The sequence below is a fragment of the Eptesicus fuscus genome, chromosome 12 (assembly GCF_027574615.1).
Source record: "Eptesicus fuscus isolate TK198812 chromosome 12, DD_ASM_mEF_20220401, whole genome shotgun sequence".
NCBI lineage: Eukaryota > Metazoa > Chordata > Mammalia > Chiroptera > Vespertilionidae > Eptesicus > Eptesicus fuscus.
In genome coordinates, this window is record NC_072484.1 from 44,180,942 (window position 1) to 44,195,689 (window position 14,748).

General features: G+C 46.3%; 1 protein-coding gene across 1 annotated transcript in view; it reads left to right on the top strand.

The window, feature by feature from the left end:
- PHLPP1 (PH domain and leucine rich repeat protein phosphatase 1) overlaps positions 1-13,637 on the top strand; it is a 196,885-nt gene extending 183,248 nt beyond the window's left edge. Inside the window, exons 14-17 of the mRNA XM_028139399.2 lie at positions 2,219-2,323; positions 5,569-5,763; positions 8,651-8,879; positions 11,501-13,637. Of these exons, the coding sequence (XP_027995200.2) occupies positions 2,219-2,323; positions 5,569-5,763; positions 8,651-8,879; positions 11,501-12,652 (1,681 nt within the window). The 3' untranslated portion in view covers positions 12,653-13,637. The remainder of the gene's footprint in view (positions 1-2,218; positions 2,324-5,568; positions 5,764-8,650; positions 8,880-11,500) is intronic.
- The last annotated feature ends 1,111 nt before the right edge of the window (positions 13,638-14,748 follow it).

Genomic DNA, 14,748 nt, shown 5'->3' on the forward strand with positions numbered 1-14,748 from the left:
CAACAGATCAATGATTCTCTCATCATTGATGTTTCTATTTTTCCCTCTCCCTTCCTCTCCAAAATAAATAAAAATATATTTTTAAAATATTCGAAACATGTAAGTTAAAGCAAAATAATAGTCTCTTAAAAATACTAAATAAATAACAATGAAATCATAATACTCTTATGTAAAAACGTTACCTTCTCTAACAGAAGATGGTGGCCTTTTAGTAACTTGGGAGAGTCTCCATAACTAATGTATTACTTGCACTTTTAGAAGGTTGGCCTGTTTGTTCTGCACGAGCCAGGGTGTGCCTCTGATGACTCTCCTGTATGACTGCACTCCAGCTCCCAGTCTGTAGTCTCACGCTCACTTAAAGATCTACCAGAGTCAACATTCAGGTCACTTCCGACAGCTGCTCAGCCACACTGTGCTCAGCTAGGTGGAGAATGAGAAATCACTGCTTCTCGGGAAAGGATTATGGGGGAGTTTAAGGATTATGTATTCTTTAATAATCAGGCTAGGAAATGGAATTATTTCTTTGAAGGCTCTGTGTCCTATCTGTAAAAAGTACAATGTCTTTAGAAACGACCCTTTAGTTTTCCTCTAAATTCAGAAAAGTAGCAGAGATGTAGTGAGAGCCCTTAGGCATACTTTAAGAGAGAATATTGCATCGCTTAGCATTGTACATGCATAAAACTTGGCACCAGGTCATGTGGAGAGCAAATAATGGTAGCCTGTCTTTTTTTAGTGCTCCTCTCTTACTGGGAAGATTGAAAACTTTGAAAAGAGGAGATACATATATTAGTATATATCCCTGCTGGAAAATGAGATATTAATTTGATTTGGGGATTTTCTATTGGCACCATCTGTGATTTTTATGTTTTCCAGCTTTCTAGAATAAAGGGACAAGTGAATGTCTGCTAGTAATTGAGAGTAGAAACTTTACTTTAACAAAATGTTTTTAAATTTCAAAGAAATTGCCACCAGCTATTTCTAGAATTAAAGTGAATACTATTCAATATTGATTTAGTTCTTAGAGTTGAGTGGTTCTCAGGAGAGGTATTCAGTATTTGTTTTATCTTAGAGATAATGAACACCAACAGATAATTAAAAATTTTGGAGTCATGACAAGTGTTTAGGTGCTGTTTAAGTTAGGAGATTCTGCATACTGTTTAAGTAATGGGGGGTGGGTAATTTACAAGTAGGAAGGATTTATTTTGCCATGTGGCAGCCAGCCTTTCAAAAACCTGCTTCACATCTGTGTGACTTCCTGTTTGGGGGCACTGACTGCTTTCAGTAGGCTGGTTATTAATAAACACCACTTGAGAGTCTACCCTTTTAGTATTTCTATGTGGGTCCTATTGAACCAGTTATGGCCCATGGGAGTGGAGGTGAGAGAACAGCTTGTCTCCCATTTAAATATATGCAGTTAACATCTAATTTACTGAAATACTCCTCATTTACTTTGTAATTTTATTATATTAGTCTTAGTATGGATGACTGTGCTAGTGAGGAAAGAATTGGAAGCTTCAGGGGATGGCAAGTCCTCAGTAATCTTTGTGAAATATTTTAAGGCGTGATGTGAGCAGAAATTGGTGTTGAGGATGAATGTTGCAGAATTCTCTCACATCATCCAAACACAATATAAATTGTGACTTGGGTTTCCATCTTTACAAATCTGGGTGTTCATGTTTAATTTCCTTTTCTCACGCAAAGGTTCAGAGCTGTCCTTTTTATTCCCAGGAGAGAGCAGCCATCTAGTGCAGTGTATGCAACAGTCTAATAATTGACATACCAGTAGAATGCTGATAAAAACAAATTTTCATGCTCTGGATATTTAACCCTTTGTTTTTATTATGAATAGTAGCGAGTTCTTGTTGCTGATAAATATTTCAGACACTTTAGGCCCTGGCCAGGTAGCTCAGTTGCTTAGAGCACTTTTCCGATATGCCAAGATTGCAGACTTGATCCCGACTCAGGCCACATACAAGAGTCCACCAATGAATGCATACAGATTTGTGGAACAACGAATCTCTTGCTCTTGCTCTCTCACTCTCTCTAAAAAAAAATCAATAAATAAAATATTTAAAAATATATATTTCAGACACTTTAACCACAGTAAGAAATGGTAAGTACAGAGTGCTTAGCAAGTGTTTTTCATTTCTCGGATAAAGAGAGCAACATGTACATGTTTAGTTTTACTGATTCCTGTCCCTTCTGTTTCTCTTGTTAGTAATATCCGCTGTTTCAAGATTGATCAGCCCTCTGCAGGAGATGCATCTGGAGCCCCAGCTGTGTGGAGCCATGGCTACACCGAAGCTTCAGGAGTGAAAAACAAGTGAGTGGGTGAAGCTTAGGAATGAAATCCTCCTGCTCCCTTTCCTTCTTTCCTGGGGTAGAAAGAAACCCAGTGCCATCACACACTGGCCTCACGTGAGGTTTCTCTGAACATGTTTCCCCAAAGTGAGGGCATCTCCTGACTTACTTGAACATTAAGCTAAACCCTACTCGGCATCACATACTTTCTCTTTGTGAGAGATGTTGCTGGGATACAGTGTAACTGACTCATTATATCTGCCTGAGACTCCAGTGTTTAGAGAAGGCATAAGTATTGAAATGCATCCCTGCACGTTTTAAAAGCCCCTTTCTCTTTCTCTGAAGCCTGTTTGCCCAGCAAAATGGATCGTGTTAAAAGAAGTACCCTTGATTGTCCACATTTGACATCATTTATGTTATTGACCAGTGAGTGGTTCTGTTGAGCTATTTCTACCTTTGAAATGAGCTTGGCAAGAGTTTGATATCTGTTTCCTATAGTGTCAGCTTCTTGTCTTGCCACCAGGACGTGTCTGTCTGAATTTCTTTTACTTCCTTATTCTCACCAACCTTCCCTGTCTTGTATGCAAACGTTGATTTTCCTGAGAATTATAATCTAGCTCTTCAGGCTTGCTTGCTTTTTGTTAAGAGGCGCTAATATAATAACTAGTACTGGAAAAGTAAGAATATAAATTAGGATAGTCACAATTTAATTAGCTAAGGTACAAGGACACAGCATAGTGAGAATAGGGGAAGAACAGAAGTGGGGGACGATCCAATAGTAGCTAACATTAGTAGTCAACCCTGGGTGCAATGATAATCAATCAGATGACAAACTTTAAAAAAACTCTCCAACCAATGGCCCATTAAATCAGAATGTTTTAAAATCTCCCCGGGTGATCCTAATGTGTACCCAGGTTTGAGAACCATTGTATAGCTGAATACCTTCCGTGGAAAATGAAAGGTGGAATTGTGGTTGTTGCTGACTGCTTTTCTTTGGGATGGAAAACAGAATCAGCTCAAGCTCTGGATCTGACACACGGTCCTTTCCTCTTTAAGAGTGTGATTTGGCATTGTGCTGGCAAAAGGAGAGGAGTCCCCACTTCAGCCCCCTGTTCCATGTGCCCCCAGTGGTGCCTGGGCTCTGGTGCATTGTTTCTGTGTGCCTTGCACTGTATGTCATTGTGTTTGGGGAAGAGGGGGAGAAATTATACATTCTTTGGAGCACTCGAAGTTCCTTCTTAGAGATCTTTCTTTTTAGATTAAAAGACCTTATGTCTTGCTTGCAAACACAAGTATGTGAAACTGCTTTTGAATTCACAAACACCAATGTGAAGTCCAAGATTGGTTTTTAAAACATCTCTAGATATTAAAACGTATTATCCATTCATATATATTAATAAAGCAATGATCAGTTAATCTCCTTTTTACATAATTAATCCTTCCACAATTACTTTTTTGAAAAATGTTATGTTCAAGTATAGCGTAGGTACAGAAAAGTACACAAGTGATAAGTGTACAGCTCTAGGAATCATCCTAAAGTGAACCCACCTGCAAATCACCACCTCGACCAACAACTGGACCATCACCATCACCTCAGCAGTCTCACGTCACCCGGCCCTCACTTATGTCCCTTCACCTTTTTACCTTTGGTTCTGCCAGCGGAAGCTTCTCGGGTGTTTTGTTTTTAGACTTGTAGATAGAGGGTTATGTGAACAAGGAGCTTGCTGCTTGCTATCTTGAGGGGAGGCGAGAACTGTGGTTGTCTCTCCCTACCGGGTTACTGCAGATCCTCCGGAAAACCCAAGCTGGGAGCTTTAATCAGATAAGTTAGGTTCTTCCTCAAACTAAACAACAAATGGGAAACTTCGGCAGAAAAGAAAAATCATCACTGTACTTTTTTAAAAACATCATTTTTATTGCCCCATTTTGACTAGCAGGGAGAGCTTATAGAGGGAAGACAGAATTAGAAGATGATTTAATATATTATTAAGTTTCACTTTGCCTCTAATTGCCATATAACTTGGGATGACTTACTCTTCTGAATAAATGGAGGCAGGAGTTGGACAGTGCTGAGATAAGAGCCGGGCTACAGGCTTTCCATCTGGACTCTGTGCTTATTTGCTGTATGACCTTGGGCAATTACTCAGCCTCCTTTTGGCTTAATTTCCTCACCTGTAAAATGGCACTAAAAATACTACCTGTGTTCATATGGTTGATGTCAGGATGGCCTGAGTTACATAGTGAAGGACTCAAAATTTGAGACCATTCATATCCTATCTAATAAAATAGTAATATGCAAATTGACTGTCACTCCAAGACACAAGATGGCCGCCCCCATGTGGTCAAAGATGGCTGCCCCCATGTGGACACAAGATGGCTTCCACAGGTGGCCTTCAGGGGAGGGCAGTTGTGGGAAGTTAGGGGTGACCAGGCCAGTAGAGGAGGGCAGTTTGGGGGCGGGGGGACCAGGCCTGCAGGGGAGGGCAGTTGGGGGAAACCAGGTCAGCAGGGGAGGGCAGTTGGGGGCAACCAGGCCTACAGGGAGGACAGTTAGGGGTAGCCAGACTGGCAGGGGAGGGCAGTTAGGGGTGACCAGGCCAGCAGGGGAAGGCAGTTAGGGGCAATCGGGCCAGCCAGGGAGCAGTTAGGCGTCAATCAGGCTGGCAGGGGAGTGGTTAGGGGGTGATCAGACTGGCAGGCAGAAGCAGTTCAGGGCAATCAGGCAGAGGCAGGCGAGCGGTTGGGAGCCAACAGTCCTGAATTGTGAGAGGGGTCCCAGATTGGAGAGTGTGCAGGCTGGGCTGAGGGACACCCCCTCCCTGTACACGAATTTTGTGCACCAGGCCTCTAGTATTTTTATATACTTTTCCTATATTCATATTTCTCCAGTGTTTTATTGTTACTCCATTTTTGCCTGATGTGGAATTTCTCTTAATAACTTTATGTGAATGAATATGGTTATATGGATTTGTAATCATGTTATTTCCCGTGTCTCTTTTTTTCTTTTCACTACCATTTAAAATAATTCATCAGGAGATAAGGGTCCAGGGAGCCATGTGTGAAGCATGAGCATGTATCAATCATTCTTCTTTGCTTACAGACATTAGTTGATAAAAATTAGCTGGGGTTCGTTGACCTACTCTTAATCTGTCTGGAGTCATGAAGAAAGAGACAAGACTGGGATAGACAAGTCTGCTTGTTATAGAGTCATGTTGGGCATGGAGAAGGAAAGATTGGACTTAGCACAAAAGCATTCTTGCCTTGCAGGTTGTGTGTGGCAGCCCTGTCAGTGAATAACTTCTGTGACAACCGGGAGGCCCTGTATGGTGTATTTGATGGAGACCGGAATGTGGAGGTGCCCTACCTTCTCCAATGTACTATGAGTGACATTTTGGCGGAAGAGCTACAGAAAACAAAAAATGAAGAAGAGTACATGGTCAATACATTCGTTGTCATGCAAAGGTAAAATTAAGAGTCTCTACTGTGTGTTTTCTTGTTCTTTGAGTGTTTAGCCTCTGGTTAGAAAAATAGATGCCCAGTAATCTCAAAGCACTGTTGTTGAATGTGGGAGTACAAATGCATTCAGGTGCCCAGCCAGTGTTTCTCAGTGGTTGAGCATTGACCTATAAACCAGGAGGTCATGGTGTGATTCTCGGTCAGGGCACATGCCTGGGTTGCAGGCTCAATCCCCTGTGGGGGACATGCACAAGGCAGCCAATCAATGATTCTCTCTCATCATTGATATTTCTCTCTCTCCCTCTCCCTTCCTCTCTGAAATCAATAAAAATATATATTTAAAAAGATGCATTCAGGCAATTTGGTTTTGCCCAAGCATCAGGAATGGACTGTGCTCCCCGAGACATACGGGTATTTCAACCACTTTGTAAGAGGCCACATCAATGACAGGAATTTAGTTTCTCCTAGAATGACCTCACAGGCATGTCATGATTCCAGGTTTTCACACTTGCTTACAACACATTTCCCACTTCCCCCAAGTCACTCGAGCTCCAGAGAGAGAATCATTGATTGGCTCCTTAGACCTTTTGGTGTGTGGACTTCTCTTTGACTCTTCCTGTCTCAGATTGTTCATCTTTATGAAATACTATGACTGGTTCAAGACAGTGCAGTCCTTTATAAACGAGATGGTCGAAATTTAGGCTGGAAGTTAAATCATTCTTCATATGTTGTTTTTCCCCCTTATTAAATTTTTAAGTCAATGTTACTAGTCTGGAGCTTATGGTCACCATATAAATTTTAGAATAATTGTAACTCTTAGGATTGAATGGTATAAGCATTCTCTCATTCAAAGGATTGCTCATTCTCTACTGGCTTTGTACGTTGTAAAGACATTGCCTATCTATTAATATTGCACTCAAACACTTGCCTATGTGGGACCAGGAAGTGAAGAGTGCTCTAAAGGTCATGGGAACAATGACTATTTTTTCTCTCCCTTGATAATCTGCCAGAGGAAACATCTTTGAAATAGGGGTAGAAAAGGTATCTGCTAAGGAATAGTGGAGAAGGCTTTAAAGTTTCCCTAAGTCTGTGGTTGGCAAACTGCGGCTCTCGAGCCACATGCGGCTCTTTGGCCCCTTGAGTGTGGCTTTTCCACAAAATACCACGGCCTGGGCGAGTCTATTTTGAAGAAGTAGCGTTAGAAGAAGTTTAAATTTAAAAAATTTGGCTCTCAAAAGAAATTTCAATCGTTGTACTGTTGATATTTGGCTCTGTTGACTATAATGAGTCTGCCGACCACTGCCCTAAGTAATGAATAATTGCTTCCTCTTGACGAACTCAGCAGAGGCAGCCCAGGGCGGGGTGCTAGACTCACCCCTTTGCTGCTAGACTCACCTCTGTCACTCACATTTTCAGTGGACATGTACAGTTAAATTCTGCTCATAGTTAATATCAGTGAGTCTTTCTTTGTACTAGTTATTATTCCAAATACCTCAGTGCCATAAATTGTACCCAGTGGGATAGGTAGTATTACTGTTCTTATTTTACTGGTTGAAACTTAGAGGAAGAGAGGTGAGGTGCATTGCTCTAAAAGCTAGTAGAAGATGCAGCCAGAATTAGATAGCAAATAGATAGCATGTACACGCATACACACCAACCCCCCCCCCAACACACACACACACACATCGTTCGCACCCCCCCAAGTGTCTGCTTGTTATAGACCCTCTAGCACTGAATAAGAATTAAAAATGTAAGAACCTTGAACTTGGGTTACCAGCTGTACTTCCCACAGATGCCACCCTATTTCTGGCCTTGCTCAGATCAATCATGTGCCTTTGAAAGTAAGAAGCGAGTGCTGCATTGGCAGGGCCTAGTGCCGAATCCGCCATGGATATTCAGGAGTTAGGATTTGAGACCCAAACCACTGGCCCATCTGTAGGGTCATTAGTAGGCCTCTTATTTTCCCTGTTTGTTAATAGGATATGGGATGTGTGACCTTTTCAGTTCTTGGGAGAATTGTATGTTCTTTGTGTGTAAGATGCTAGTGCGTGCTTGTAGGCAGCCCTGGCTTCCATGGCTAGTGTTGCCACTTGCTAACCTAGAGGAGACAGGAGTTGGCAGTACCTGAGGATCTGTCCTTGTAAACAAGCATCTGTTTGTATTCACCTCGTGCTCCTGCACACTCAGCATCATTGTGGTTGGCACCGCCATCTATGGGGCTCAAAACAGGAGTTCAAGCCCCCTTGATGGTTGCAATTTGATGCTTTGCGTAAGTCAGTGGATGGATGGTCAAGAATAAAAGCACTGTGGAGCTTAATTACTAGAATGTCCTTTCTGTGAATGTTCAAGAATTGGCATTACTGATCCAGCAAGTCTACACCATCTAGAGCAAGAACGTGGACGGCCCAATATGTCAGAGCTCCTCCAAGTAATCATCCATATTGCAGGGGAGAGGGTGGTCAGGTGCTTTTAAGGTTTGTGCGTCAGTGGGTGGGGTGTTTGCACCTGCTCCTATTGAAGTGGTCCTTGCAGAGTTCCCCTCCCAGGAGCAGAGGGGACTTAGAGAGGGGTGGGAGGGCTTTCAGTGGCCGCTGTCTCTGGAGTGTGCTGACGGGGTAGCAGACTGGGCACAGCGCACAAGGGCCCTTTTCTTGCACATCAGCTCTGGGGCTTTAGTGCAAAGGGACACTTTGCCCAGTTGTGAGCAGACCCCTCTGTGTGGGTGTGTCTGTTGATTCCACAGGCTCTTTTCCTCTGAGGAGTTGAGTGGCACCTGCTTTGGTGAGAGGCTGACTCGAGCCTCCAGGTTCTGTTTCCTCCTTGCCCTATTGAATTAGCAAAACTGATAAAGACAGGCTGTGTTGGGTTTTTACACCCTCTCTTTGGATTCCAGGAAACTTGGAACTGCTGGCCAGAAACTTGGAGGTGCTGCTGTCCTTTGTCACATCAAGCATGACCCTGTGGACCCAGGAGGATCCTTCACCTTGACCTCTGCCAATGTGGGCAAGTGCCAGACGGTCCTCTGTCGGAACGGGAAGCCGCTGCCTCTGTCCAGGTCGTATGTCATGAGCTGCGAGGAAGAGCTGAGGAGAATTAAGCAGCACAAGGCCATTATCACGGAGGTGAGGAGAGAGCCACTTTCCTCGGGTGGTGGGAGTTCGGGTGGTAGGAGGACAGGACCGGGGTCTGCAGAAACCAGCCAGGGAGCATCTCCCTTCAAAGAATGTTCTTTCAAGGTGGTTTAGAATTAAAATTCCAAACCCCTGGTGTCATATAGCAAGTTCTTTTGTAGGATAGGTGTGAAGACATTATACTGTATAGAATAATAAACCGTTTATTGATGGCCCCTCTGTGTCGGGCTGTGCCAGGTGCTCCGTGGCGCTGCCCCATCTGGTCCTCATGGGAGATACTGGTTTGCTTGGTGGTGAGGGCTCTACCCCTGAGATCACACTGTTGGTATCCCTTCCTCGCTTTGGGGCTGGTGGCTGTGACCTTCAAACCTTCATCAAAGCCTCAGTTTCCTCATCTGTAAAGTGGGAATAGTAGTATATCTGTCCTGTAGGCTACTGTATCTGTGGAAATGAACTCGCTGGTCTTTGGGTCATACCTCCTGTTCCATCTGAATAAGGCAGTGAGTGCTTTTCAGCCAGGGGCCATTTTTCCCCAATGGGACATTTCACAATGCCTGGACACATTTTTGTTGTCACAACTGGGTCAGTGCTTAGGGCATGTAGAGGCAGGGATGCTGCTAAACATCCTACAGGGTACAGGGCAGCAGTGCAACAAAGAATTGCTTGGCCCACCATGTCAGTAGTGCCCCTGTTGAGAAAGGTTGACATAAGTCAGTCTGCATTATAGCAGGATTTGTTTCAGCACAACTTCCACATGGGCACTAGCAGCCCAACTCCACTCACCCACTCATCATAACAATATTATCACCTGGTGGGCGCTGACATATGACGGGGGATATAGAAGTGACCCTGCAGACACACATCTGCCGCGGGAGGTGTCCAGTCTGTATTGTTGAAAAAACCCACAGGCCTTATGTAACCGGGTAGACAGTTCAGTAGAGATGAGTCTGTTGGGTCCAGACAGGCTCTGATAAGGACTATGAAGAAGATAGGAAAGAGTTGGGATCCACTGTGAGACTCTAGAAATGAGTCTGTGGGTTGGTTTTAGTTCCCTGTCTGCCTGTCTGGGAGCAGAGAGGATTAAAGTAAATCATAGACACTCTCTCGGGGAGAAGACAGTCTAAGATGGGACAGATGTAATTGAATTAAACACTCAACATTACACCATGCAAAGACTAACAATTTCTGCTGCATAAATGCCTCACAGTTTGTGCTTCATAACTTTTCTCCTATTTTCCCTGCCTCTTCTCCTCACTTTTTAAAAAATATACTTTTTTATTGTTGATAGTATTACATATGTCTCCCATTTTTCCACCCTTCTCCTCCCAGCCCCTACTCACCCTCCATCCCCCAGGTCTTCCTCACTTTTGTCTGCATTGCAGGTTTTGTTACTTCTCTGCCTTGAGGCACACTCCCCAAACACACACATGTGCACCTATGCGCACACAGACACAAGACCATTGGTTCTGATGGGAGCAAGAGCTAAAGGATTGGGCAGAACTGCAAGGGTAATTTCTGGCCAGTTCCACACTTCAGGGAGCAAAGAATTCCATCAGTAGCGTCAAGGGAGCTGAAAATCATGCTTGAAGCCCCATTTTGGTAATTTTCCTTCTACGAGCTCTGCCTGCTCGTGAGAGTATCATGGTGGGATTGTGTGTGGAGTCGCAGAGGGCACCCCTAGAACACCAATCAAACACCTCACAAAATCCCACACAGGGAAGGAGGTAGGGTTGGGAAGGAAACGCCATTCTCTGGAAGAAATAGCAGCTTTAGGGGACCATCTCTGTTACCTCATCCTAGACACACACTGCTGAAAGTTGTATTTGTCATCATGAAGCTTCCCTGGCAAAGTTGTTAAAAACAGGGTCACGGAGAGGCACGTTATGGACCTGAGACCCTCGAACTTTAATAAAGAACTAAGCGGTACACAGGGTCACCCCCTCCTCCCCTCTAGTTTCGGAGTAAAGGTCTTTAACCGGCAAATGGTCCGAAACTTTGACTCATTATTTAAATGGAACAAACCCAACTGATCCGAAGCTGAGGGACTTGGTCTTCTCCCTTTGCCATCAGCAAAGCAAGTGATGGGAACTGGCCCTTCTCCCTCAGCATCTGCCTCTCCGGCGTGGGCATTCTGACCTAGTGAGTCACACCGAGATTCTCCCCCTGTTATTTTTCACCTTCTTAAGTGTAAAGCAGTGTCTGCTGGGGCCCTGGGATTGCTGGGCTGATGGAGAGGAATGTAAGGCGTGGGGCATTATTTTGACCAGACCTGCCTGTGTCTGCTCAGGACTGGCTTGTTCCAGAAAGCCCTTTCCTGTGGCTACAGAGGCGTCCCTGAGGTGCTGTGAGAGGTGCTGTGACAGGCTAGATCGCGGTTTGCTAGAATCCATTGTGAACATGGTCCCTCTTGTCCCTCCTGTTTCTGCTCTGCCCAGGCCACTGCCCTGGTTTCTGATGAGAGATGGACACTGGCCACTCATCAGACAGAGAGGGCAGTCCTTCCCTTGGGCGCACACAGCGCTCTCTCTGGGGCCTCCAGGCAGGAGGCCCAGGGAAGTTGCCACGTGGGTGGGCTCCGTGTTAACGTCTGCTTGGAAACCCCCTTCTTCCAGGACGGCAAGGTGAACGGAGTGACCGAGTCCACGCGCATCCTGGGCTACACCTTCCTCCACCCCAGCGTGGTGCCGCGCCCCCACGTGCAGTCCGTGGCCCTGACGCCCCAGGACGAGTTCTTCATCCTGGGCAGCAAGGGGCTGTGGGACAGCCTGTCCATCGAGGAGGCCGTGGGGGCCGTGCGCAACGTGCCCGATGCCCTGGCTGCCGCCAAGAAGCTGTGCACCCTGGCCCAGAGCTACGGCTGCCGCGACAGCCTCAGCGCCGTGGTGGTGCAGCTCAGCGTCACCGAGGACAGCTTCTGCTGCTGCGACCTGGGCGCGGGCGGGGCCGGCCCGCCGCCCAGCCCGGGCATCTTCCCGCCCTCGGTCAGCATGGTGATCAAGGACCGGCCGTCGGACGGGCTGGGCGTGCCGTCGTCCAGCAGCGGCATGGCCTCGGAGATCAGCAGTGAGCTGTCCACCTCCGAGATGAGCAGCGAGGTGGGCTCCACAGCCTCGGACGAGCCCCCGCCCGGGGCCCTGAGCGAGAGCGGCCCCGCCTACCCCGGCGAGCAGCGCTGCCTGCTGCACCCCGCCTGCCTGTCCAGCGCCTTCCAGCGCCAGCTGTCCAGCGCCACCTTCTCCAGCGCCTTCTCCGACAACGGCCTGGACAGCGACGACGAAGAACCCATCGAGGGCGTCTTCAGCAACGGCAGCCGGGTGGAGGTGGAGGTGGACATCCACTGCGGCCGCGCCAAGGACAGGGAAAAGCACCAGCACCTGCTGCACGTGCCGGCCGAGGCCAGCGACGAGGGCATCGTCATCAGCGCCAACGAGGACGAGCCCGGGCTGCCCAGGAAGGTGGACTTCGCCAGCCTGGGGACCATCGGGCGCCGGAGGGCTAACGGCTCCGTGGCGCCCCAGGAAAGGAGCCACAATGTGATAGAGGTGGCCACGGAAGCGCCGCTCCGCAAGCCTGGAGGCTACTTTGCGGCCCCGGCCCAGCCAGATCCCGAGGATCAGTTGATCATACCGCCCGAGCTGGAGGAGGAGGTCAAGGAGATCATGAAGCACCACCAGCAGCAGCCGCCGCCCGCGCAGCTCCCCCTGCAGCCGCCGCGGCAGTGCCCGGCCGACCCGCTGCCGGACTACTGCGACACACCGCTATGACCCGCCGGCGCCACTTAATAAACTAACCACGAAAGACGGAGTTGCAGAGTCTCCCAGGCTCGCATTAAACCAGGGGTTTACTCCACGCCCTTCTCCCAGACTCTCTCCCAACCTGTCTTTGCAGCTAGTCTGTAGGTTCTTCCTGTTGGTGATTTTTAAAATAATTACCACTTTTCTTCTAGTGATGCTTTACCAATATGATTTAAATTTGTTAACTTCTTTTCCTAACATATCAGATGTGTAAAAACAAAGAACAAAAGGTTTAATATATTACAGAGAAACAGTTAATGATAATGTAATATTTTTTAAAATGGCTTTGTATTGTTTTGTTTGTTTGGAAGGCAGGGCAGGTTGCCAGTGCTCGTTGATTTAATAATATTGTAATTCTGGGGGGAAAGGCTTTTTTTTTTTTTTTTTGTCTTGAAAATGATAGACATTTGTAGAATATGGAGACTAACTCCTAGGAGTTGCTTTACTCTGTCAGGTGACTTAAGTCACTGGGATTCACTAATTTTCTCTGAGAGAACAGTTGATTGAGAAATTTCTATTGTAAATAGCTCCGTGTTGTATAGTGATGCTTCAGATGTTTTGTAGTTTTGGCATAAGGACACAGTCTAAACAACTGACTTTTCCCTCCCTCCCCTTCTGAGGAGCCTTCCCGCCCACACCCACCCCCTAACCTACACTACTTCATTCAATGATGAGGCTGAGCAGCGAAGAGCATTTCCATCCAAATAAGGTGCCTCTTAGGCCACTGGAAAGGAACCTGCACCCAAGGGGCCTCTGAGCCCTTTCCCGTCCTCTCCTGCCTACCCAGCCTCTTGACTTTTGCAGACACTTTCTAATTGTGTTCCTTTCTGCTGCCACAATCAGCATGATTGTAGAGTCCAGTTAGACCATTTACATACCAACAGTTACATTAAAGCCGAATGCACAGATGAACATGTCATAATTTTTGTTATAATAAATGCAAAATTTACAAGTATTGCACTCATCTGCTTTTGTCTCAGCAGCCAGATGTGTCTTGCAGACAGTCATAATAGCTTGGATTTGGAGTTACCAGATATTTCTGCCTTTGGGGTTTTGTTTGTTTGGTTTGTTTGTTTGTTTGAAAGGGAAAAACACCCAACGGGACATGGACCTTATGACTAACAATAGAAATAATTGATCTTGTAGCCCTTCTATTTGTTGTTATTATGAAGGGTAGGTGTTATAAAGAAAGTAGATCGAGGTTACATAGAGATCCCTGGAAAACTTCTCTCACAAAGCCACTCCCATTTTCGATTCTTTGAGGGGCCCTTAAGCATAAGAACAGGTTAATATACCTTTATTTGAAATATACCTTTATTTGAATAGTGAAAATCAGAAGCTGGTGGGCTCACTCTCCAGCACTAGGACAAATCACCTCAGTGCAGTGGAGTCCAATGGGAAATCCAGTATTCCTAGCTGACCACTGGCCACATTTACAGACTGTAGCCCCCGACCCTGCACCTTGTGGACCACGTGTTGGAGATACTGTTGGTCTTCTCTGTCTCACATGAACCAGCTTCCCAGAGGACTGTCTCCTCTCTTCCTTCTTCAGGTCTGCCCTTAAGTGGAACCTGGATAGTTTAGTAACAGGACAATTAGTATTTCTCAACTTGTGGACTTAGTGGTGGGCTGTCTGTACCTTGGCTTGGTGGTCAGATCTGTGACCTGGCCTCGTCTTGGTAATGTCCATACTTTATTACGCCAGGCTACATGCATGCCATGCTCTTTGAAAACTGCTAAGGCCACGAAAGAAGCTAATTTCATCCCAGTAAGGGACAGTGACCAATGGACTAGACTGTGAACGGTTCAAGCCCAGGCTGAGCTCTCTGCTCTACACTGACAGCAAAACCGTCTTCGGCCGGCCCTCACCTGCACCTTGCCTTCCTCGGTCTTTGCCCTGCTCCAGGTGGATGGGAAGCAGGTTTGGGAGGCGCTCAGTCTCATACCAGTGAAGACCTGGGCTGGTCTCTGAGGTCCACAGTTCTTAAACCTCCTTTGGCCGGGTTCATTGTTGCCTTAGGGGACCCAGAACATCTGTGGATTTCTCTGCAACTCCCTTCCAGAGG